Source organism: Leucopleurus acutus (genome assembly GCF_964270905.1).
Source record: "Leucopleurus acutus genome assembly, chromosome: 2".
In the NCBI taxonomy this organism is placed as follows: domain Eukaryota; kingdom Metazoa; phylum Chordata; class Mammalia; order Artiodactyla; family Delphinidae; genus Leucopleurus; species Leucopleurus acutus.
This window is the reverse complement of record NC_139143.1, coordinates 111,855,724-111,883,418: the sequence shown is the minus strand read 5'-3', so window position 1 is coordinate 111,883,418 and position 27,695 is coordinate 111,855,724. Positions and strand designations below refer to the sequence as shown.

At 37.8% G+C, this 27,695-nt stretch overlaps 1 protein-coding gene across 1 annotated transcript in view; it reads right to left on the bottom strand.

Moving 5' to 3' along the window:
- DIPK1A (divergent protein kinase domain 1A) overlaps positions 1–27,695 on the bottom strand; it is a 120,139-nt gene that overhangs the window by 24,486 nt on the left and 67,958 nt on the right. The window contains exon 2 of the mRNA XM_082834360.1: positions 12,495–12,629. Within this exon, the coding sequence (XP_082690486.1) occupies positions 12,495–12,629 (135 nt within the window). The remainder of the gene's footprint in view (positions 1–12,494; positions 12,630–27,695) is intronic.

Sequence of the window (27,695 nt, the reverse complement as noted above, 5' to 3'; positions counted from 1 at the left end):
CACACCAAAAAAGGAAGTATGCTAGGTAATGGACGTGTTAATTAACTAGAGGGAGGGATCCTTTCATAGTGTATATATATGTATGTCAAATCACCACATACTTTAAATATCTTACAATTTTATTTGTTGATTATATTTCAATAGAGTGGGGACTAAAAGTAATAACAAACTGAGAAACAAACATGGTTAAGAGGGTGTTATGTGGATGTTATCACAATTTAAAAAAATTCAAACCAAACCAAACCAAACCCAAACAACAGATTTCCCAGCACAGTTTCTAGAAACAGTAGTCAAAACTCAATGTCAACACTTATTTCCTGCCATTCAAACTTAATCCAACATATTTTGGCTTTGGACCGTACTACACTTTGAAAATACTTATAACACTTTTTTTTAAACATCTTTATTGGATTATAATTGCTTTACAATGGTGTGTTAGTTTCCACTTTATAACAAAGTGAGTCAGCTATACATATACATAATCCCCATATCCCCTCCCTCTTGCGTCTCCCTCCCACCCTCCCTATCCCACCCCTCTAGGCGCTCACAAAGCACTGAGCTGATCTCCCTGTGCTATGTGGCTGCTTCCCACTAGCTATCTATTTGACATTTGGTAGTGCTTATAACACTTTTGACAATGAACTCTGAATTGCAAATTTCAGTTCTTACATTATTTAACCTCTCTTCAGCATTCGTCCTTGTTGACCACTTTTCTAATGGCTTCTGTCCCCATGTTTTTCTCCTACTTCTCTGGCCACTTGTTCTGAGTCTTTCTGCGGAGTCATTCTCTTCCTTTCTCATAATCATAAATATTGTTTTCCAGGGTTTTGTTCTACTTTCTTTGGGTTCTCTGTATGTCATCATGGGTAACATTTATTTCCATGGCTCTAACAAACCTCTGTCCTTACACAGGCCTTTCTGCTGAGTTAAATATCTAAATGCTTCCTGGACATCTCCTGTCTCCATCTGGATAACTTACAAGTACTTCACACTCAACCTTCCCCAAACTGAACTCACCATCTCCCGCCTTCCTCTCCCCCAAGGGTTGTTCTCCTTTATTCCCTACCTCATTGAAAGGTGCCATCATCCACTCAGGCATCCAAGGGAGGGAGCAGTGAGTTGTCTTAACCGCCTCCTTCCTCCTCATCCTCCCACATTCAGCTGGTCACCATGTGCTGACAATCAAATCATTTCCTTAATATCCTTTGAAGCTATTTCTTCCTCTATTCCCTCTGCCAGTGCCGTGGTTTAAGCTCTCACTGCTTTGTGCCTGGATTACAACAACCACCATAAAACTGGTCTCCCTGCGTGTGATAGTCTCCTATCCAATTCACCCTCTACTACAACCAGTGAAATTCGTCTGAAACGTAAATCTGATCACTCACTCCCTGTTTAAAAACTTCTATTGATTCTCTACTACCCTTAATACAACATGAATGGTTTTTTGAATTTTTTTTTTTTTTTTTTTTTGCGGTACGCGGGCCTCTCACTCTTGTGGCCTCTCCCGTTGCGGAGCACAGGCTCCAGACGCGCAGGCTCAACGGCCATGGCTCACGGGCCTAGCCACTCCGCGGCATGTGGGATCTTCCCGGACCGGGGCACGAACCCGTGTCCCCTGCATCAGCAGGTGGACTTTCAACCACTGTGCCACCAGGGAAGCCCCTGTTTTTTGAATTTGACTCTGCTAACTTGACCTCTATAAACTGCCCCTCATGTACTCTGCTCTAGCCACGCTGTTTCTGGAATGTAGCATTCTTTCATATCTTTGTAGTTTTGCACATGCTTCTTTCTGCCTGCACTGCTCAAAATTCAGTCCAGATACAACCTCTTCCAGAAAGTCTTCTGGAACCTTCTCAGGATGGCTCAATAAAAAAATACATTGCATGGGATATATACTAAAAATTATTCATTGTTTATTGGTAATCTTTGGGACATATACTAAAAAACACTCATTATTTTAAATTCAAATTTAACTGGGTATCCTGTTTGGTTTTTTTCCCCCCTAAATCTAACAACACTACTCCCAGTCTCAATTATGTACTTCTTGTTTATTTTTTCATGTCCTCTCCTAGTCTTTAAGCGTCCTCAGGGCGGGAACATGCCTTATCTCTGTAACTCCAGGTTCCAGCACAGTGCTAGTAAGCACATAACTAAAATCACATGGTGTTTTACTGCTGGCTTGTTTCTTCTAAGCTGGCTTTAACCCCTAGTCTCTTTAGTGCTTCTCAGGAACGATGTTCATGGTAACAGTGATGCCACCTGCCTCAGCATCATGGTGAACGTGACATGAGACAGTGCAGCCCAGCACGTGAAGGCCACCAGGAATGCTACTATAATTTAACCAGTAAGATTATCCTTGGAATAGGGCTTATGTCTGTTAAGATTTGAAATAAATTTGTTCAGTAAATATTTTTCTGTAAGTCTGCGAAGAAGAAATTGGTAACCTAACTCAAGTTGGCATAAAGGAAGACCATATTTTTAAAAGGAAAACGTTAAGCTTGCACTTTAAAAGCAGTATGTTCCAAGTGAACTGGTTCCGTGTATTTTAAAAATATAGGATAACAGCACAAAATGAACCTCTAGAGTCAAGTAATAATTGATCCTGAGCAAATAATAGCTAAGTGAAACCATTAGTTATGTACTGCTATCTAATTGGAAACATGGTTCTAAATATCTTAAATTTAGTATATATATATTTTTAATAAATTTTATTTTATTTATTTATTTTTATTTTTGGTTGCATTGGGTCTTCATTGCTGTGTGCGGGCTTTCTCTAGTTGCGGCGAGCAGGGGCTACTCTTCGTTGCGGTGCGCGGGCTTCTCATTGCGGTGGCTTCTCTTGCTGCAGAGCATGGGCTCTAGGTGCGCAGGCTTCAGTAGTTGTGGCACCTGGGCTCCGTAGTTGTGGTTTGCAGGCTCTGGAGCGCAGGCTCAGTAGTTGTGGCGCACAGGCTTAGTTGCTCTGCGGCATGTGGGATCTTCCCAGACCAGGGATCGAACCCGTGTCCCCTGCATTGGCAGATGGATTCTTAACCACTGCACCACCAGGGAAGTCCCCAAATTTAGTATATGTTAAGCTAGTTGTTTTAAGCAACAAATCATTATCTCTAGAAATTAAAGCTTAAGAGACTGTAATAAAATCTAGAGGCTCTCTCATCTTTTAATGCTTCCATTTTAAAGCATGTGCTCATATAATAGTCACAAAGGTTCACCAGAATATCACAGAGAGTGATTCTTCTATTATCCAGGTATAACCTCAGAACAAACACTCTCGATCATGGAGGAACTTGCCAGAAATTTCAATATTAAACAAAGTTGTCCTAAAAAACGTACAGAAGGAAAATTTCTCTCCCTCTCCCACCATTCTTTTTTTTCTTTTTTAAAGAACCCAGCAAACCACAGAGTCAAACTGTACAAAATTTCTTTATGGTTAGGCACAAAATAGAACTTTGCTGAAATAATGAGTCCATTAGTGATTGCTATGATCAGAGAAAATGTACTGTGAATTATACAACATATTGTAACTAGCTTGGTGGAAAAAATTTTTTAAAGCACAAATGGAAAAAAAAAAGGATCCTTCTAAGCACATCCAATTAGGCTTAGTTACTGTTGCCCTTAGTTTCAGAGACAGCTGCCTTTAAACAAAGACGAGCAGAACACAGTTCTTATTCCTTATGCTTCCACAAGTTAACCTTGGCTTCCCAGGAACACCACCCCCACTCCATTTCCCCTCTTGGAGTTTTAAAAGCCTATTATGCATTTCACTAGAATCCAGCTCTAAATAATGGATATAACAGTGGAAGGTTTCATACTTTTATTAAAAACTGAAAACAAGAAACTTGAATTGAAATTGCAAGTCAATGTACAAGGTGCAAAATTAATCTCAGTTTTGGCTAGAAGTTAAGAATCCCATTAACTTTAACATCTTTTAACAAAAACGATCCATTGGTTAGAGAAAAACATCTCAGGGCAGTAATACTAATATTCTGTAGCGACTTCCCATGTTGAAGTTATAAGAAATGTACTTGATTACTAAATTAGACTAATTCACACCCAGTACATAATGCATATGAAATACATATTTGATTTGTTCAACATTCTAAGTTTGTTTTTAAAATTTACTGTAAAAAGACAAAAGAGGAAAAGATATTAATTTGCAGGTAGCCAAAAGGCCCAATGACCAAGGCTGTGGTTCACTGGCTACTGATGCATGATTCTGGGAATTCTCAGATCTAATGTTAATCAGCATCTTGCTCTGAGGGATAAAAGTGCTAAGGCAAGCTTGGTTGTAATGAGAAGGAGAAAGGTGCTCCTCAGTGTCTTTCCAAATTCTTCCTATTCTGTAAGGTCCTACAGAAGATCTACCTCCTTTATGAAGCCTTTCTCTACTATGCTACCCATAGTGATTTATCTATTCATTGAAACCTTTCTTAAATTTTTGTAATACAACTATTTGTAGCACAAACTAAATCATTTTAACCGGATGTGATAATCTTCGGATGTGTTGGCTTGGCTAAACTGCAGTTCCCAGCTAATGAAGCAAACAATAATCTAGGTGTTGCTGTATTTTAGAGATGTGTCCATAATCAACTGACTTTAAGAGAGATTATCCCAGATAACCTGGGTGGGCCTGATTCAATCAGTTGAAGGGCCTTAAGAGCATTGCGGAGGCTTCCTTGACGAAGAAGAAATTCTGTTTGTGCATAGCAGCTTTAGCCTAGGCCCAAGAGTTCTAGCCTGTCCTTTCGGACTTGCCACAATTGGGTAAGCCAATTTCTTGCAAGAAAGCTCTCACTTTTAAAAAAATTGAGATATAATTGACATATAACATTATATTACTTTCGGGTATAGAACATAATGATTCAATATTTGTATATACAGTGTAATAATCACCACAAGAAGTCTAGTTAACATCCATCACCATACATAGTTACAGAATTTTTTTCTTACGAGAACATTTAAGATCTAATCTCTTTGCAACTTTCAAATATACAATACAGTGGTATGAACTATGGTCACCATCTTGTACATTGTGTCCCCATGACTTATTTGCTTTATAACTGGAAGTTTGGTCCTTTTGACCCCCTTCACCCATTTTGCCCACCCTACACCCCCTCCTCTGGCAACCACCGATATGTTCTTTGTATCTATGAGCTGGATTTGTTGTTGTTGTGTTTTAGATTCCACATATAAATGAGATCATGTGGTATTTGTCTTTCTCTGGCTGACTTATATCACCTAGTATAATGCCCTCAAGGTCCACACATGTTGTTAATAAATAATATTAATAAATTTGTACTAATAAATAAAATTTAAAATAATAATCAATCTCGTAATATATATTTTTATTGGCTCTGCTTCTCTGCTTGAAACTTGACTGATACAACTGATCGTATAATGTCATGTATATATGTGTGTATGTATATGTCTTATTGTCCCAGTCCGATTCAAAGGCATAAACTTGAAATAATAAGAATAATAATTTATTGAGCACTTACTATGTGTCAAGAGTTAAGTGTTGTATTAAGCCTTTTAATACATGAACTCACAACCACCTGAGAATATTAAAATCCTCATTTTAATCCCAATTTTATAGAGGCTAAATAATTTGCCTAACCTATACAGCTAAGGAATGGCAAACCCAGAACTCAAACCTGAACCTCATTTATTCCAGTGCTTATGCACTTAACTACTGCAATAGACATGACCCATCACACACAAACAGACGGAAAGGTGAAAAGACAGAGACAGAGATATACAGAAAGAAGAAAGCTATGTAAGCTTAGACAGACCATTATTCTTAAACATAAGTAAACTGATTATCACACTCTGTGCTGTTGATCACCTGTCATTCCTAACCTAAACAATGTTCTCACCTTGGAGGCGATGCTCTAAATGGGAGAGCCACAGCAATCTTCTGGGGAAACTTCTGAAGTACAATTGGTTACAGGGGCTACAAATACTAGGGTAGGTGCCCCAAGCCAAGTGAAATCAAGTCAAGGACTTGAGAACCTCCTCTGTATTCAACAGATATGTCAGATACTTTAGCTGCCCAAGAAACTTCTTTGTTTTTCATATTGTGGGATAAAATAAACATTTATTTTAAAACAAGAGAAATAGATATGTCAGAGTATCATTCAGCTTAATTGATTCACTTCCACTTTACCCTCATAAAATCTGTGATGCAGGTAAGGCAGAAATACTTTTCTCACCTGTACAATGGAATTAATAGCAAATCAATGAAATGAAGTCACTTATTCAAAACCATACAATAGACCACAAGAAAGGGTAAGGCTGGTTCTTTGACTCCAGGCTAGTATTTTTTCCAGTAGCCTAACACGATATAGTTGAGTACTTGTAATCAAGAAGTTCCTCATACTTGGTGTACCGTACCATTAATATACAAGGTTTTATAATGTACTGATATGACTAAAGTAATGAGACAGATTTTCATAAGTCACACATGAAACCGGTTGTATTTCCCAAACTTGCTCTGTTCTTTGGGCATTTGCACTCACTGTCCTTTCTCCATACATGCTTTTTGCCCAGATACACAACTGTTTCCTTCTCACCAGGTTTCAATTCAAAATGCCCTCTTCTCAGGGAAGCCTGTCCCAACCACTCTGGTCAAGATAAGATGCCTTTGCCATTCTCTACTAAATACTACTATTATATCCTTTCTCACTGCACTTCGCAGTACGTGAAGTCATATATTTGTTTTTGTCTTTATTATTCATATTCTGCTACCAGAATATAAGCTCCTCCAGACGTGGACTCTGCTTACTACTGTATCAACAGCACCTAGAATAATGACTAACATGTAGTAAGTGTTCAAGAAATATTTGTTGATCGATGTCTCTTCTAAAATGGACTATACTTTTAATATGATTCCTATGTGATAGTAATTACCTTGAAAATAAATTAAAAATGAGGAAAAAAACTTGATAAAAGTTAAAAGCTAAGCTGCCAACTTTCAAAGGAAGAAAAGAACCCTCATTGTTAATCTTTAGCAAACAATATTTGTAGGGCTACTTTTGGATCTTCTGTGTCTCTTTATAATCTTCCTTAGTTCGCTAAGATGAAATTGACTGAGGATTTTGAAGGAAATCTGTTCAGAGTTTATACACAAGATACTATAATCCTTTGGCAAGCATGTTTTTGCTAAATGTGGTTTTGAGATAATGCAGTTTTATATATTTATATCCCAAACTGAAAACAGCCATCTTATTATATGCTCTGTTCAGTTCATTCCACTTAAGAGAACAATCTATAGAGTAATACAGAGGGAGAGAGACGATCAGACTCCACATTTCAAACCAGGAATTACTAGGACCAGAACAAGTAAGCATGGATATTGCCATAATTTATGAAAAGGCCAGACAATTACTTAGCAGCTATTGTAAAACTGCAATCCGGGACAAGCAAATTTACAAGGAACTGTATTTCAAGCCAGTAAGGGCTGATTCAGACTTTAAAAAAGAGGTATAGTCTGTGTAATATAAAACTTACATAAATATATATAGCCATGGTTTTTCCTCTAAACATCCCTGCTTCTAGAATTTGCATGAATGTTTTCCTATTCTTTTACTTTCAATCTATCTGCATCTTTATATTTTAGATGTGTATCTTATAAATATCATATAGTTGTTTTTAAATTTTAACACAGTCTGACAATCTTGGTCTTTTTTTTTTTTTTTTTACAATCTTTGTCTTTTAACTGAAGCATTTGGTCCCTTTACATTTAATGTAATTACCAACATATTTGGGTTTAGATATACTACAGTCAGTGCCGTGTTAAGCCACCCATATTTCCTCTAGAAATGGAACACTCATTCCCTCAGCTGCTGAGCATATAGGCAGTCAACAGCTCTCAGCTGAATCTTTCTTTGGGACTTGGCCTCAGCTGGAATACAGCCTTACCCAAAGTCATATCCCCTTTAGGGAGGGTGGGAGAGGATGGAAAACTGTATACAATGACTGGTCAGTGAGGGAGGTATAAAGGCCTGGACCTTTGCAAGGCCATCCCAACCCCAGGTTCCCTGTAGAATCAACTGATGCTTTTATTACTACTGCACTGCAGTTTAAACTTCTCATTCTGGTCTATCTTCCTTCCTCACTCCCCTACAGATGTTAACCTCAAAAGCCCATCCCAATAAACTTCCTTCAGGTAAATCTCAGTCTCTGAGTCTGTTTCCCAGGGAATTCAATTTGTGACATCTATCACCTTATTATGTGTTTTCTACTTCTTCTGCCTGTTATGTTTCTTTTTCTTTATTGCCTTCTTTAGGACTGAGTGTTCTTTTATTATTTATTCCATTTTTCCTATATTAGTTTGGAAATGATACACTCTTTTTCTATTCCAGAGGCTATCCTAGAAATAACAAATACATAGTTGAATTAGCATGTCTAAAGTTAATTGATTAATACTTTTCCCCTACTCTGCAATATGATAAGGATTTTAAACATTTTAGCTCCTTTTACCCTTTTCCCAATTTATATGTAACTGTTATTCTAGGTACCTCATGTAAGTGGACACATACAACATTTGTCCTTTTGCATCTAGCTTATATCATTTAGCATAGTATTTTCGAGGTTCCTCCATATTGTGGTATGCATTAGAATTTCATTCTTTTTAAAGGTTGAATAATATTCCATTGTATGTATATATCACATTTTGTTTATGCATTCATCTGTTAATGAACATTAGAGAGTTTCCACCTTTTGGCTACTGTGAATAATGCTGCTATGAACATTGGTGTGCAAGTATCTGTTTAAGTCCCTGCTTTCATTTCTTTTGAGTACATACCTAGAAGTGGAATTACTGGTAATTCTATATTTAACTTTTTGAAGAACTTCCATATTATCTTCCTGATTCTCTTAAATACATTTCAATTCCCTGTTGAAATTATCCATTGTTTTATTTATATTCTCTACCTATTTTCCTACTTACTTGAACATGAACATAGTTATTTTAAAATCCTTTTAGGATGACACCAATATCTAGGTCATCTGTGGATCTGCTTCTATTGTCCATGTTTATTTCTTGGTTTTCAGTCATGTCATCTTGTCTTTTGGCATGCTCTGTAATTGTCTACATAATGCCTCCAGAGAGGATTTCCCTTCCCTCTAGTAGGCAGATATAATGGTAGCTGATTGCCTTAATCCAATGAGGGGCTGTGCTGAGTGCAGGCTGAATTGTACCTCTGGTAAAGGTCAATCTATTTTTGACTCATCTCTATTACAAGAGCATAGCCCTCCAGGATTTTTAACTGAGAGCTTGGGAATTCATTGAAGTTTCTCCCCCTGGAAGGTTCATAACTCTAGTCTGTATCTTGTGAGACTGCCAAAACGTCTGCTTTTCAAAGGCTTTCCAATGAGATTTTTTTAGCCTCCCACTCTGTAAAGCCCCAGGATTTGGCAAATATCCCAACAGGATAACTGGCTTTATGCTTGAGGCTCCCTTAGTTTTCTATAAAAGCTTGCTGGTTTCTTATCCCCAGCAGCAGCACTCTCCCAGTATACAGTCCTGGTTCTCAGAACCCTGCTCATGCCCAGCATCAGCAAATTCCTCAAGCGAAAAAGAAGCTACAAAGTCAGCTTGCCTCTCTGAGGTTCTTTTAGCTCACCTTCACTCTTGGTGTTCAGTCCTTTGGAATCTCAGCCCAAAGCATGGTGTACCAGGGTCCCACTCTTGGTAGAAAATGGACTATATTTTATCTTCCTAGCCCCATAAGACTGTATTTCAGGTCATACATTTCCAGGCAAACACAGCCACAAAATCTAGGCTCACCTCTCTTAAATCTTATCCTCTCCCAGATCTTGATCAAGTAATTCCTCACTATCTTGTTAGCTCTTTGAAGCTTTAACATATACTTTAAAAATATTTTCTCTGCCTGCTTTTTAGTTCTAATCAGACAATTCCTATGCCATATCAGTACTATCTTAGTACTACTGGTCTTAGTACTACTAGTTGTGGTAAGTTTTAAGAACATAATTCCCAAATGCAGAGAAACTACAATTTTTTTTAAAGCCAGTCTTAGGAAAAAGGGTATATTTTAGGCTCAGAAAACATTTTCATTATTTTCAAGTTTTAAGAATGATAACCATTAAATTATGCTAGAATTATATTCTGCTTCCATTCTTTATCAATTAAAGTGAACTTAAAGGAAAATAATATGGTACTTCAACTATAATTCACCCATAACAGAATATGTACCAATATATGCCTAACATTTTAAAGGCTATAGTATTAAAACAGATAAAACCATGTCTATTTCATTTGGGCTTAATCTCTAGAACAGTACTTCTAACATAACCAGATGATGTTAATAAGTCTTCCTGGGAGGGCTGCAGTGGAGATGGATTTTTTTCCTAATCAAGTATATTTGCTTTCTCTGGAGATGCAGAATGCACACTAGAATATTAAAGATCCTGAGAAGTTCCCAGTAAAGTCAGTTATTTATATTTGTTTAACCTTCTGTTTTCAAATACATCTGATCATGGAATACACTTTAATGTGTACACTTTAATGTGTGAGAAAGGTGACCTAAAAAAAAAAAGGAAATAAACATTTCAAATAGTTTTGGTTATTTATATGTTATAGTTGATTCTATAACTTCTTTCTTCTTCATTGAAGGTGAGCTGGTGAGTTTTGTGGGGGATTTTGTTAGCTTCATTAATCTATAACTTCCTTTATCAGTCTTTTCTGACATTGGGTAGCAGAAAGAGCATGAGCTTTCTATAGAGACAGAACTAGGATCAAATTCTGGCTCCACCAACACAGGCAAATTCTTCTGCTAGCCATATTTCTTTATTTGTAAAGTGGGCTTGGGGGGCTTTCACAGTATTATTTTAAGTACTAATGACCATGTAAAGTACCCAGTGTATTGTCTGGCTCCAGAGGTTCTTCCTAGTAAAATTCCTCAAGGATCTGGAATGGCCCATTGGAATGAACATAAGATTGACATCTTTCAACCCTCCTTGATTTGGGACTCTTCTTTGTTAATTAATTCCCTTGCTTCTTATATTAGTAATTTCTCCCCTGCCTAGTTAAGAGGCTGTAATACTCCTGGGGAATAATGGTTTTTTGGTTTTGCTGTTGTTTTTTTAAATTTTTTATCCTGACTGAGTAGCCGGAATTAAATTGATTTTTATTTTCTTAGAACTTTGGAAAGGTTCAGCTCTCCCTGTCTTATGGGGAGACATTTGCTACTGTAATATTTATTTTACCTTACTGTAATTATTCATTTTCTTCCCTGCTAGACTCTAAGTTCATAAGGTCAGGATATCTTCTTTCTTGCTAAATGCACACCCCTAGCACCACTGGCCTAGTTAAAGAGTAACCACTCAATAATTATAGAATTGTTAACAAGTTATAATAATTGGGATCCCAACCACTATTATATCAGAAATATAATTCTCAGATGAAATGTTTTAATATTATTTATATAGAAGATATCAGCAGAAAACAAGGAGTTAAATTTACTTATCCTGGATTTTCTAGAAATCTTAGACTGATAGAGCGATTTTCCTGAGATACATCCAGTAATTAGGATAGAAATTAAATACACTTATATGCTTTTTAGGTAAATTTTCAGTATTCGAGAATGACCCCATTTATTCAAAAGATGTGTTCCAGAAAGGTTGCCTGCAAATAACACTTTCATACTATAAATATTTAAAAACCCATCTGACTGGGCTTCCCTGGTGACGCAGTAGTTGAGAATCCGCCTGCCAATGCAGGGGACACGGGTTCAATCCCTGGTCTGGGAGGATCTTACATGCCGCAGAGCAACTAAGCCCATGTGCCACAACTACTGAAGCCCGTGCGCCTAGAGCCCGGGCTGGGCAACAAAGAGAAGCCACCACAATGAGAAGCCCACACGCCGTAAGGAAGAGTAGACCCGGCTCGCCGCAACTAGAGAAAGCCCGCACGCAGCAACAAAGACCCAACACAGCCAAAAATAAATAATTTATTTTTTTTAAAAACCCATCTGATTACAGTAAACTAAACTTCAAGTATATTTGAAAAACAAAAATCCCTCTTTGTAATAAGGATGCTTTCACACTAGTCTGTATCACATATTCAGATTTCTGAATACTGGATTTTTCAAAGTGGGGAACAGTCCTACTAACTTGGTCATATCAAAATGCTAAGAAGTTCAGCACAACTCAAAATCAAATTAACTTTTACTTTTTGAAAAAAAATTTTAGCATGTATATAGTAGTAAATATAATGTGTTATTAATATAGGTTTTTTAATGTGTTATTAAATTTAGAATGGATAAACAACAAGGTCCTACTGTATAGCACAGGGAACTATATCCAATCTCCCAGGATAAGCCATAATGGAAAAGAATATAAAAAAAAGAATGTCTCTATGTGTATAACTGAGTCACTGTGCTGTACAGCAGAGATTGGCACAACATTGTAAATCAACTGTACTTCAATTAACAATAGGTTTTTCCATACACTAGAAAATAAAAAATACTTACTATTATTTTCTTACAGTCCTTTCCTCTGCATAGTTCTGTATACGTAGAGTATTGCACATATATAATCCAGCTTCCAACAAAAACCACCAACCAGGAAAAGAAAAGATATTTCATTCGCACATATGAGAAGCGAGCCTGTAAGTAAAAGAGCACATAACAATCATTCATTCAGCACCAAGTCAGCATTCACTGTCCTAGAACATGACTTTTCCCCCTTTCTTGGAAGAACTCAATATATATTCTAGGCTTTCATATGGCAATTCTCCTAGAACAAAGTGTACTTTCACTTAGTCCAAACACAACTGGTCTTAGAAAAGGAAGCTCCTTGGTCTTGCCAAGGAAAAGGGAACAAAATACCCTTTAAAATGTATAACCTTTCAAATACCACCAGCATCCAAACCTACTCATTAAGCACAAGCACGTGCACCATGCTACCCTGGGCACCCAGTAAGATCAGGTAAAGAAAGACACAATTCCCACTTACTACAAGCTTACAGAAGAGTGTTTCAAATAAGAATCTTAAAGTTCTTCATGAATAAGCATGGTAAAATAATTGTGTTTTAAGAAATAAGAACAGAGAATTTGGCTACTTGTCTAATGTCTCACAGTGAGGTACAACCAGAGTAAGAAATTATTCACATTGATTCCTATTTCCCTGCTGTATTCACCAATGCTTTCTGTTCCTCCTATTCAACTAATCAAATGCTTCACCTAATAGATATTCTGGAAACTTAAGGAGAAAGTTACAACTATTAAAGGAGAAGAAAGGTTAAGATATATAAAGAATAAAATACGCCCTGCATGTCAGTCTGTAAGGCTGCACAACAGGATCCTCTTTGCACTGTTTTGCTCTTAGTGCTCTGGTATCTAATTGTGACTCGGGTCAGTTAGTGCTTTTTCTCCATCAACCACATATCAAACAGTTTAATCTTCAAAATGTCAGCTAGTCAAGATAATTTGATATTTATTTTTTGAGTCTGGAACGCCAGTGGTCTGGTTTTATAAACAACTGAATTTAGGACTATGGGGAGAATTAAGCAAAATAAAGATACGTAAACAAACAACGAAAGGCTAGTTTTGCTTTTACAATCACAAGTCAGTTTCTCACACTGGGCAACAGTAGGATACTGTGAGCATGCAAAGAAAGCAGAAAGAGATGAAAGAGACGTAAATGCATCTGCAGAAGACAATGAGTGCAGAGGAAAAAGAGACTCAGGAAATACTGAATTCTGTTGGCTTTATTTGCGGTTTAGATATCGGTCTCTGTGAGGTTAACAGATGGTGAATCCCAGTACCAAAAGGCTTGAGTACAACGAATTCACAATTATATGATAGGTCTTTGAGCTTTATTATTAAAATATTTTAAAAAATGCCTTTAATGTAAGTTATTTTTGTATAGCTGTAAATGAATTCCGTAAAAAGAAAGTTCATATAGAATTCCAAATTAAATCACATAAATGACAATGGGGTTTACACAAAGGGGTTTGTTTGAAAGACATTTAAGATTACTTGGCCCTGATAAGAGGTCTAGTCATCAGAGAGAAATTCATATGTATTAGTATTATGAAGCTTAAATATGATTAAATGACATAATGCCTATAGAACATAAGCACATTGCAAGGCACATAGAAAATACTCAACAAATAGCAAAATCAATTTGCAAAGGCACTGAACAAAAAGCCAATAATGCTGTCATTATGGTTTGGCCACCACCTTCTTTTTGGGCTTGCCAAAAAGAAAACTGAATCTGAATCTGATTAAGCCTTACCAGTTTACAGGAAATACAGGAGACAGAGGAATATAAGTGACAGTTAAGTAAGTGACACTATTAGGATACAATCAGCAAACTCTAGGCTGTGGGAAGTGCTGAAGTACAAACAACCCAGTTCTTCAACAAATAAAATACAAGGGAGAAAATAGAGAGAAGATGGGAAAACCAAAGATCAAAAAATACATAAGAAATATTGCATATTAAATAATCACAACCTGTGGATCTTTTCTGAGTCCTGATTCAAATGTAAAACTGTAAAAGAAAATGACATTTATGAGACAATTGAAAACTTGAAGACTGACAGGATACCTGATGTTGTTAAGGAATTAATTTAATTTTTCTGGTGTAATAATGTAATGTTTAAAGAAAAGAGACCTTATCTTTTAGAGATAGACATCGAAATATTTATGAGTGAAATAATATCTGGTATTTGCCTCAAAATAATATGGGGAGGGAAAAGTAGGTGGGGTATTATTAAAACAAAATTGGCCGTGAGTTGGTAACTGTTCAAGCTGGGTGACAGTTACATGCTTCTTTTGTACATGTTTTTCTCTACTTTTTTAACATTTTTTTTATGTTGTGCGATAAGGAATACTTCCACACCAAGACACCCCCTTCCCACACATTCATTCAGCAACTATTTATTGTCTACTAAGTGTCAGATGCTGCCTTAGGCACTTTTAGAACATCTCCAGTTAAATGGACAAACAAGTTATAAATCTACCATACAAGTACCCTTAACACAGTTAAGAGGGTTCTTTGAACAACTGTAGCATGGCATGATTTTACTTTTAGAAGTTCAATCTTTTTTTTTTTTTTTTGGCCACTAGAGAAAGATTATTTAATAAAAGATGATGAGACAACTGTTAATCATTTGGAAATAGCATATTTAAATACCTAAAACATATCATATATCAAAATAAATTCCACATGAGGGACTTCCCTGGTGGGGCAGTGGTTAAGAATCCACCTGCCACAACCTGCCGAGACTGAACCAGGAAGAAATAGAAAATATGAACAGACCAATCACAAGCACTGAAATTGAGACTGTCATTAAAAATCTTCCAACAAACAAAATCCCAGGACCAGATGGCTTCACAGGCGAATTCTATCAAACATTTAGAGAAGAGCTAACACCTATCCTTCTCAAACTCTTCCAAAATACAGAAGAGGGAGGAACACTCCCAAACTCATTATACGAGGCCACCATCACCCTGATACAAAAACCAGACATGGATGTCACAAAGAAAGAAAACTACAGGTCAATATCACTGATGAGCACAGATGCAAAAATCCTAAACAAAATACTGGCAAACAGAATCCAACAGCACATTAAAAGGATCATACACCATGATCAAGTGGGGTTTATTCCAGGAATTCAAGGATTCTTCAATATACACAGATCAATCAACGTGATACACTGTATTAACAAATTGAAGGAGAAAAACCATATGATCATCTCAGTAGATGCAGAGAAAGCTTTTGACAAAATTCAACACCCATTTATGATAAAAACCCTGCAGAAAGTAGGCATAGAGGAAACTTTCCTCAACATAATAAAGGCCATATATGACAAACCCACAGCCAACATCGTCCTCAATGGTGAAAAACTGAAAGCATTTCCATTAAGATCAGGAACAAGACAAGGTTGCCCACTCTCACCACTCTTATTCAACATAGTTTTGGAAGTTTTAGCCACAGCAATCAGAGAAGAAAAGGAAATAAAAGGAATCCAAATCGGAAAAGAAGAGGTAAAGCTGTCACTGTTTGCAGATGACATGATACTATACATAGAGAATCCTAAAGATGCTACCAGAAAACTACTAGAGCTAATCAATGAATTTGGTAAAGTAGCAGGATACAAAATTAATGCACAGAAATCTCTAGCATTCCTATACACTAATGATGAAAAATCTGAAAGTGCAATCAAGAAAACACTCCCATTTACCAGTGCAACAAAAAGAATAAAATATCTAGGAATAAACCTACCTAAGGAGACAAAAGACCTGTATGCAGAAAATTATAAGACACTGATGAAAGAAATTAAAGATGATACAAATAAATGGAGAGATATACCATGTTCTTGTATTGGAAGAATCCACATTGTGAAAATGACTCTAATACCCAAAGCAATCTACAGATTCAATGCAATCACTATCAAACTACCACTGGCATTTTTCACAGAACTAGAGCAAAAAATTTCACAATTTGTATGGAAACACAAAAGACCCCGAAGAGTCAAAGCAATCTTGAGAAGGAAAAATGGAGCTGGAGGAATCAGGCTCCTGGACTTCACTCTATATTACAAAGCTACACTAATCAAGACGGTATGGTACTGGCACAAAAACAGAAAGATAGATCAATGGAACAGGATAGAAAATCCAGAGATAAACCCACGCACATATGATCACCTTATCTTTGATAAAGGAGGCAGGAATGTACAGTGGAGAAAGGACAGCCTCTTCAATAAGTGGTGCTGGGAAAACTGGACAGGTACATGTAAAACTATGAGATTAGATCACTCCCCAACACCATACATAAAAATAAGCTCAAAATGGATTAAAGACCTAAATGTAAGGCCAGAAACTATCAAACTCTTAGAGGAAAACATAGGCAGAACACTCTATGACATAAATCACAGCAAGATCCTTTTTGACCCACCTCCTAGAGAAATGGAAATAAAAACAAAAATAAACCAATGGGACCTAATGAAACTTAAAAGCTTTTGCACAGCAAAGGAAACCATAAAGAAGACCAAAAGACAACCCTCAGCATGGGAGAAAATATTTGCAAATGAAGCAACTGACAAAGGATTAATCTCCAAACTTTACAAGCAGCTCATGCAGCTTAATAACAAAAAATCAAACAACCTAATCCAAAAATGGGCAGAAGACCTAAATAGACATTTCTCCAAAGAAGATATACAGATTGCCAACAAACACATGAAAGAATGCTCAACATCACTAATCATTAGAGAAATGCAAATCAAAACTACAATGAGATATCATCTCACACCAGTCAGAATGGCCATCATCAAAAAATCTAGAAACAATAAATGCTGGAGAGAGTGTGGAGAAAAGGGAACCCTCTTGCACTGCTAGTGGGAATGTGAATTGGTACAGCCACTATGGAGAACAGTATGGAGGTTCCTTAAAAAACTACAAATAGAACTACCATATGACCCAGCAATCCCACTACTGGGCATATACCCTGAGAAAACCATAATTCAAAAAGAGTCATGTACCACAATGTTCATTGCAGCTCTATTTACAATAGCCATGAGATGGAAACAACCTAAGTGTCCGTCATCGGATGAATGGATAAAGAAGATGTGGTACATATATACAATGGAATATTACTCAGCCATAAAAAGAAACAAAATTGAGCTACTTGTAATGAGGTGGATGGACCTAGAGTCTGTCATACAGAGTGAAGTAAGTCAGAAAGAGAAAGACAAATACCGTATGCTAACATATATATATATGGAATTTAAGGAAAAAAATGTCACAAAGAACCTAGGGGTAAGACAGGAATAAAGACACAGACCTACTAGAGAATGGACTTGAGGATATCGGGAGGGGGAAGGGTAAGCTGTGACAAAGCGAGAGAGTGGCATGGACATATATACACTACCAAACGTAAAATAGATAGCTAGTGGGAAGCAGCCGCATAGCACAGGGAGATCAGCTCCGTGCTTTCTGACCACCTAGAGGGGTGGGATAGGGAGGGTGGGAGGGAGGGAGGGAGACGCAAGAGGGAAGAGATATAGGAACATATGTATAACTGATTCACTTTGATATAAAGCAGAAACTAGCACACCATTGTAAAGCAACTTTACTCCAATAAAGATGTAAAAAAAAAAAAAAGAATCCGCCTGCCAATGCAGGGGACATGGGTTCGAGCCCTGGTCCGGGAAGATCCCACATGCTGCGGAGCAACTAAGCCCGTGTGCCACAAATACCGAACCTGCGCTCTAGAGACTGCGAACCACAACTACTGAGCCCATGCACCGCAACTACTGCAACCCGCGTGCCTAGAGCCATGCTCCACAACAAAGAGAAGCCACCACAATGAGAAGCCCGCACACTGCAACAAAGAGTAGCCCCCGCTCGCCGCAACTAGAGAAAGCCCATGCACAGCAACAAAGACCCAACACAGCCAATAAATAAATAAATTTATTAAAAAAATAATAAATTCCACATGAAACTGATGGACATGTAAAATCTGAAATAATATAATACAAATGTAGGAATCAAGAAGTTACTGAATAAAATTATTGAAACCATTTTATTTTAGGAAAGCTACAAGAAAAGCCAATCTTTTTTTTTTTTAAACCAACTTTGTGATTTTTATTTATGGCCAACAACTATATACTCCTAGATATCACTAAACTGTGTATGATTAGAAACACAGCATTGTAGAAGAGCAGACATCAGAATTAAACAGCAGACTTAAGGAAATATCAATCTTCCATTATTTTGTCCATTTTTCTTTACGTGCACAAAGAAGCATGAATGCAATTTGAAATCTTTTAATGGCAATAAAGTTACAATCACCCACCTGCGTGACAAGTCCAACCCTATATTAACACTGAGATAGGGTTTTAAAAGAAGATTAATTTCAATTCATTCAGTAAAAAGTCAAGGAAGACCTTAAAATGCAATACAATGTAAAAGAATATTTTCTTTTTTCCTTCCTGCCTTGCTCCACAGCAGGTAGAAGTCGCAGAGCAAAGGAAACAACACAGACCTGGTGAGTAGGGTTCTCTCTTAGTGTTCAGAATTTGGTCCTGTCTTACCTTCTTCTTGACACCTACCTCAAGAAGCCTAGTAATGTCAACTACCCTCTGGACTCTCCATCAATGATTTCTATGAGCTTTCAAATGCATATTGAGCTTAATAGATGCCGGCAACTAAGACTTATGTATTTCTCCCTCCTGCAGAGGCAGTTTAATAAAACTTGGAATCATTTTGCTTTTCTCTCAAATAGCTACGTTAAATTTTTTCCCTGGCATATGTTTAAATGGAAAAACACCCTGTAAACTGGCTTGCCCGCTGAGTGTTCATCATGACACAGAATGTCAAAAATTTTGGAGAGTAAGTTGAATTAATGACGTTCCCAGCAGGGCACTGGGCATCACCTGTTGTACATATAATGACAAAAGGAGTGAAACACGTTTTTATTCCAGCATGCCACGGAACTTACCGTGATTTGAGAGTAACACAAAATAGTATAAGGACCTTCATGTGTTCTTTTTTTTTTTAACATCTTTATTGGAGTATAATTGCTTTACAATGTTGTGTTAGTTTCTGCTGTACAACAAAGTGAATCAGCTATACTTATACATATATCCCCTCCCTTTTGCATCTCCCTCCCACCCTCTCTATCCCACCCCTCTAGGTGGTCACAAAGCACGGAGCTGATCTCCCTGTGCTATGCAGCTGCTTCCCACTAGCTATCTATTTTACATTTGGTAGTGTGTATATGTCAATGCTACTCTCTCACTTCGTCCCAGGTTACCCTTCCCCCTCCCCGTGTCCTCAAGTTCATTCTCTACGTCTGTGTCTTTATTCCTGCCTGCCCCTAGGCTCACCAGAACCATTTTTCTTTTTAGAGTCCATATATATGTGTTAGCATACGGTATTTGTTTTTCTCTTTCTGACGTACTTCACTCTGTATGACAGACTCTAGGTCCATCCACCTCACTACAAATAATTCAATTTCGTTTCTTTTTATGGCTGAATAATATTCCATTGTATGTTTGTGCCACATCTTCTTTATCCATTCATCTGTTGATGGACACTTAGGTTGCTTCCATGTCCTGGCTATTGTAAATAGTGTTGCAATGAACATTGTGGTACATGTGTCTTTTTGAATTATGGTTTTCTCAAGGTATATGCCCAGTACTGGGATTGCTGGGTCATATGGTAGTTCTATTTGTAGTTTTTTAAGGAACCTCCATACTGTTCTCCATAGTGGCTGTATCAATTTACATTCACCAACAGAGAAAGAGGGTTCCCTTTTCTCCACACCCTCTCAAGCATTTACTGTTTGTAGATTTTTTGATGATGGCCATTCTGACTGGTGTGAGATGATATCTCATTGTAGTTTTGATTTGCATTTCTCTAATGATTAGTGATGTTGAGCATCCTTTCATGTGTTTGTTGGCAATCTGTATATCTTCTTTGGAGAAATGTCTATTTAGGTCTTCTGCCCATTTTTGGATTGGGTTATTTGTTTTTTTGATATTGAGTTGCATGAGTTGCTTGTATATTTTGGAGATTAATCCTGTCAGTTGCTTCATTTGCAAATATTTTCTCCCATGCTGAGGGTTGTCTTTTGGTCTTCTTTATGGTTTCCTTTGCTGTGCAAAAGCTTTTAAGTTTCATTAGGTCCCATTGGCTTATTGTTGTTTTTATTTCCATTTCTCTAGGAGGTGGGTCAAAAAGGATCTTGCTGTGATTTATGTCATAGAGTGTTCTGCCTATGTTTTCCTCTAAGAGTTTGATAGTTTCTGGCCTTATATTTAGGTCTTTAATCCAGAGTTTATTTCTGTGTATGGTATTAGGGAGTGATTTAATCTCATAGTTTTACATGTACCTGTCCAGTTTTCCCAGCACCACTTATTGAAGAGGCTGTCCTTTCTCCACTGTACATTCCTGCCTCCTTTATCAAAGATAAGGTGATCATATGTGCGTGGGTTTATCTCTGGATTTTCTATCCTGTTCCATTGATCTATCTTTCTGTTTTTGTGCCAGTACCATACCGTCTTGATTAGTGTAGCTTTGCAGTATAGTCTGAAGTCCAGGAGCCTGATTCCTCCAGCTCCGTTTTTCTTTCTCAAGATTGCTTTGACTCTTCGGGGTCTTTTGTGTTTCCATATAAATTGTGAAATTTTTTGTTCCAGTTTTGTGAAAAATGCATTGGTAGTTTGATAGTGATTGCATTGAATCTGTAGATTGCTTTGGGTAGTAGAGTCATTTTCACCATGTTGATTCTTCCAATCCAGGAACATGGTATATCTCTCCATCAGTTTGTATCATCTTTAATTTCTTTCATCAGTGTCTTATAGTTTTCTGCATACAGGTCTTTTGTCTCCTTAGGTAGGTTTATTCCTAGGTATTTTATTCTTTTTGTTGCACTGGTAAATGGGAGTGTTTCCTTAATTTCTCTTTCAGATCTTTCATCATTAGTGTAGAGGAATGCAAGAGATTTCTGTACATTAATTTTGTATCCTGCTACTCTACCAAATTCATTGATTAGCTCTAGTTTTCTGGTAGCATCCTTAGGATTCTCTATGTATAGTATCATGTCATCTGCAAACAGTGAGTTTTACTTCTTCTTTTCTGATTTGGATTCCTTTTATTTCCTTTTCTTCTCTGATTGCTGTGGCTAAAACTTCCAAAATTATGCTGACTAATAGTGGTGAGAGTGGGCAATCTTGTCTTGTTCCTTATCTTAGAGGAAATGGTTTCAGTTTTTCACCACTGAGAATGATGTTGGCTGTGGGTTTGTCATATATGGCCTTTATTATGTTGAGGTAGGTTCCCTCTATGCCTACTTTCTGCAGAGTTTTTATCATACATGGGTGTTGAATTTTGTCGAAAGACTTTTCTGCATCTACTGAGATTATCATATGGTTTTTCTCCTTCAATTTGTTAATATGGTGTATCATATTGATTGATTTGCGTATATATTTATGTGTTCTTTAATTTCTGCAGATCCTGCTGCTTCACATTTTAAAATAAAGATTAAAAAAATAGCCATAAATGACACTTGTAGCTATTAATTAATTTTATTTCCCTGTGTGGCACTCACTAAAATGTTCCCAGTGGTCTGTTCCATACCAATTACCTAGACAATCTAGACTTTGATTAAGAAATGTAGTTACTGTTTCTGACCTTTTTATTTTTGCTGAACTATCCAAAATATGGCCCAGCAGATTTTCTGTTCTGCTGATTTTGTGCCTAGCTACTAGTGGTACATTGCTTTATTCCAAATTATGCTCCTGAAAGTCATGATAAGAATTTTAGTAAATACACTACAGCAGTGATTCTCAACTGGAGTCAATTTTCCCCCCAGGGGATACCTGGCAATGTCTGGAACAGGGGAGTGCTACTGGAGTCTTGTGGGTAGAGGCCAGAGATGCTGTTAAACATCCTTCAATGCACAGAAGTGCCCTTCACAACTAAGAATTATCTGCCCAAATGTCAATAGTGCTAAGGCTGAGAAAACTTGTATTATGGTTACACAGTAAAATGAAAACAAAAATTAAGCAGCTGAAAGAATCAAATTTGTATGACACTATCATTTTATTTTAGTCTTTAAGGCATAAACTACTACTAATTAGAAAAATACAACATCTGTCTGGAAATAACATAAGTAATTCTTTATGACTAAATGATTGGCAATATCTTCTTATAAATAAAGAAAAATCACTGGAGATGGAAAATATATAAATGATGAAATAAACTTTCCTACCATTTCTACTGTAAAGAATAGTGATACTTTTTCTTTTTTTATATTGTTTGATCTCACTGTGATAACTTTTTTTCAAAACAAATCTGAAAATCTATGATCTTATTCAAATGATTTTACATTAAGTTTTAAAAATAGGCATAAAGAAGCAACACCTCAAATTTTAGCCATGTAAGACTACTTCTATGTTACTTATCAATTTTTCACTTTCAACATCTTTTACAAACATATAAAGCACAAAGTTCCATCTGCTCTACCTCTAAATACTTCCTGCACAGATGTTCTTAATTTTGAAAAGTAAGGAAGAAAAATAGGTATCATGTCTTACTTAATATGTTTAGTGGACTTGAACACTCAGAAAACCTAACAAATTGATAAGGCTATTGCTTGCAAAAACTCAAATACAATGATTTCATCATTTCATAGAAAAAGCTGAGAGACATGTTTGCCCTTTTTCTTTTGTGATAACACTGGTTTATAAGATTTATGTAAGTTTCATGTGTACAACATATTTTCATTCAAGTTTTCCAATTACCAGTTACTCTGAAATAAACTTCAAAAATCTTTTTTTTCCTTATTGTTATATTGACAACATTGTAGCTAGCTTTTACTGCTAAATATTTAGGAGTAATCTGGCTGAAAAAAACTAAAGTTACAATTATTGACACATATCCCCAAATAAAACTTTTACCCTTTTCTTTAAATAAACTCTAGATATTTATAGTAATAATACTTTTGAAAAATATGCTAGCTTTAAAAAACAGAAATATAAAGAAAGCATTTCATAAGGTAAATACTTTATACCACAACACATACAGATAAACTTTGTTTGGAATGGATCCTATACCTTTTTTTTTTTTAACATCTTTATTGGAGTATAATTGCTCTACAGTGGTGTGTTTCTGCTTTATAACAAAGTGTATCAGCCAGACATATACATATATCCCTATATCTCCTCCCTCTTGCGTCACCCTCCCACCCTCCCTATCCCACCCCTCTAGGTGCTCACATAGCACCGAGCTGATCTCCCTGTGCTATGCGGCTGCTTCCCACTAGCTAGCTATTTTACATTTGGTAGTGTATATATATCCATGCCACTCTCTCACTTCATCTCAGCTTCCCCTTCCCCTTCCCCGTGTCCTCAAGTCCATTCTCTATGTCTGCGTCTTTATTCCTTTCCTGCCCCTAGGTTCTTCAGAACTTTTTTTTTTTTTTTTTTAGATTCCATATATATCTGTTAGCATACGGTATTTGGTTTACTCTTTCTAACTTACTTCACTCTGTATGACAGACCCTAGGTCCATCCACCTCACTACAAATAACTCAATTTCGTTTACTTTTTGGCTGCGTTGGGTCTTTGTTGCTGCACCTGGGCTTTCTCTAGTTGTGGCGAGCAGGCTTCTCATTGCAGTGGCTTCTCTTGTTGCGGAGCATGGGCCCTAGGCACGCGGGCTTCAGTAGTTGTGGCTCATGGGCTCAGTAGTTGTGGTGCATGGGCTTAGTTGCTCCGCAGCATGTGGGATATTCCCGGACCAGGGATCAAACCCGTGTCCCCTGCACTGGCAGGTAAATTCCCAACCACTGCATCACCAGGGAAGTCCCGGCAGGCAGATTCTTAACCACTGTGCTACCAGGGAAGTCCCTCCTGTACCTTTATTAAAGGGTGTTTCGGGCTCCCCTGGTGGCGCAGTGGTTGAGAGTCCGCCTGCCGTTGCAGGGGACACGGGTTCGTGCCCCGGTCCAGGAAGATCCCACGTGCCGCGGAGCGGCTGGGCCCGTGAGCCATGGCCGCTGAGCCTGCGTGTCCGGAGCCTGTGCTCCGCAACAGGAGAGGCCACAGCAGTGAGAGGCCCGTGTATCGCAAAAACAAACAAACAAACAAACAAAAACATACCTCTAGGATCTAGAAGTCTCCTGACTGCTTTTCAAAAACTTTTTTTTTTAAACTGGAAAATATATCATTCATATAGAATTGCTTAAAATACATAAGTATAACTTAAATTATAAAGTAAATACCCATATAACTCCCACCTGGGTTAAGAAACAGTTTCTCTAGTGCCTTCACTGACCCCCATGTGACCTCTCCAGTAAGGGTTAATTAACATGCTCCTGACTTCAATGATAATCATATATGTGCTTTCCTATGTAATTTAATCATGTATCCCTAAAACACAGAATTTGATGTTCATTTCTCTTGAACTTTACAGAAATAGAAGCATATACCATATATTCTATTGTGACTTTCACCTTTCTCTGATGCATACAGCCATAATTTGTTCATTTTCTTTGCTGCAGAGTATTCCACTGTTTGATTATTTTTTTAAGTGAGAAATTTACTTTGTCTTATCACAATCAATACATAAATTTTTAAATGTATACATTTCTCTTCAAGCTCCGTTGGAAAAAAATCCACATAGTATGGAGATGCATTCTATGCTTGGCTCCATGCACTCTGTGGGTCTCATATATGTCATCCAATGTTCCTAGAAATCATGGATTCAGAAGGTTTGCGAGAGACAACGAAAACGAATAGTTCAACCATACACTGATGTGGTATGAGGCTGATGTGAACAGTTTTGTCCTAAGTCAGCTGTGCCAGGAGGAAGTCTAAAGGCATTACATGGGGAGTGTCACTGAACTGCCTGGGGGTGGGTGCGACTTTAGTTATCAGTCAATGAGGGAATGACTTTTTGTCGCTAAAAGTTGAAGACTATAATCCTTTGTTTTGCTGCTGCTGCTTTAGAGACCACAAGCCTGGCTCATGTTTTTTTTGTTTTTTTTGTTTTTTTTGTTTTTTTTTTGTGGTACGCGGGCCTCTCACCGCTGTGGTCTCTCCCGTTGTGGAGCACAGGCTCCGGACGCACAGGCTCAGCGGCCATGGCTCACGAGCCGAGCCGCTCCGTGGCATGTGGGATCCTCCCGGACCGGGGCACGAACCTGTGTCCCCTGCATCGGCAGGCGGACTCCCAACCACTGCGCCACCAGGGAAGCCCAGGCTCATGTTTAAAAGAGCTGTAAGGCCAGGAAAATAGAGCAAAGCCATTCCCAGGATTAAAAAAGCAGGCACACAGAGGGCTTTTAATGAACTAGTAGACAGCCGGCATTTCATAGAGCACATGGGAGGGAGGTGCAGCCCCCATCAGCACTCTACATGAAAGGAATATTAGCATCTGCAAGAGCAAATGAACTCAGTCATGGAGTTCTTCAACATCCCAGTGCACAAAGACAGGGGTTAAGAAAGCTAAGTGTTCCAATTTTCCATTGTTGTATAATAACCTATCCCAAAACTCAGTGGCTTACAAAAATAATTTGTCTCTCATGGTTCCGAGTTGATTGGACTCAGCTGGTCACTTCTCTCCAGTTTTTCATGCATTCGTGATTAGGGCTGAAGACATGTGACAAAGGACTGACTGGGCTGGACTGTCAGTCCAGGGGGTGGACTGGACGGGGGGTGGCTGTTTCACTCACATGTCCAGCTAGCTCCATGTGGCCTAGCTGGCCTTCTTCTGAGCACGGTGCTCAGGGTAGTCAGGCTTCTTACATGATGGCTGACTTACTCCAGGGCAAGTGTTCCCAGAGACCAAGGCAGAAAAGCTGCATCATTTCTGCCCCACTCTCTTGGTTACACAGGGCCAGATCAGATGGAATGGAGGGGGTACTCCATAAGGGCTTGCATACCAGGAAGCATGGCTACTGAGGGGTCATCTTTGGAGAGTAGCTACCACTCCCAGATAGGATCAACAAAGCAGGGTCTACAGGAGAAGAGAAAAACAATGTGGAGGTCCTACCCAGAACAGAGACAATTTTCTTGGCCGTTCAGATTAAGGATTCTCCCTTCCTCCTTAGTGGGGCAGAGCTGGAAATTGCAATTAAAATCCATTAATAGTATTTGTAGTTGTACGTATTTGTGTTTAAGATACTGAATACAGTTTTCATTCCATATCATGAGCTCAGTAACTGTCAACAAATCTTTTAGCTTATGTACACAAAGTTCCAAGTTAAAGAACTACTTAAGATATGGTTATACATAAGTTTCCAAATAGAATTCACATTACCTTAGTATTTCAGTTAAGATCTGGGCACCCAGAAGGGGCAAATCACGTGTCCATTTCCCCTTTTTAGTGCGCCTGAGGCACCATACTGGGTCTAGAACTTACTACACATAAAATATCCACATGCAAATCTCACATGGGAATCCTAGTGGGCACTTCAATTCACTAACAATTCACTTACTAAAAATAAAGTTTAGCTATGTTTTACCTAAACTCGGAGATTGAACAGCATGGTCCCTTTAAACTTCAGATTCTGAAGTACATTTTAGGGCAAAATTTATTTGGAATAGTTACCTCTACGGTTGTACAACCTGATTGATTTAACAATTTTCAACATTGTTTGGAATCTTAGAGTATCCAGAGGCTGATTATAATTTAGATGAAACTTGATTATTGTAAAGGGTTTTTAAAAGGAAATTAATGTTAGTTAATATTCTGTGCGATTGATGAAGAAGGAAGCTGGGTTCTGAAGCTTCCTTTCCCAGGATTCATTTATGTGACTTCCAGACACAGTAGCAGTTAAATACTGAAACCTCACCTCTCTCTGATACATGAGAAAAGCAGATGTGTGTGTTCAAATACTGGGGTGGCCAGAGCAGGGCTGCGGGAGGTGGTTCACCTCTGTGCGACAGCATTCTGCCTTTGTATCACTGAAAGAACCGTGGCTGCTCAGGGAATGCGGTCAGAAAGGAGCTACGGTTCCTCTGACCCGAGAGGCGTGTGGAGGTTCTATTCCCGTTGGTTGGTACCCTGCACAGATTTTCAGAAGCCCTAGAGCGGAACAACTTTAATTTAAAAACATAACAGGTTGGGGTGGTGGCGCAGGGGTTAAGAATCCGCCTGCCAATGCAAGGAACACGGGTTCAAGCCCTGGTCCAGGAAGATCCCACATGCCGCGGA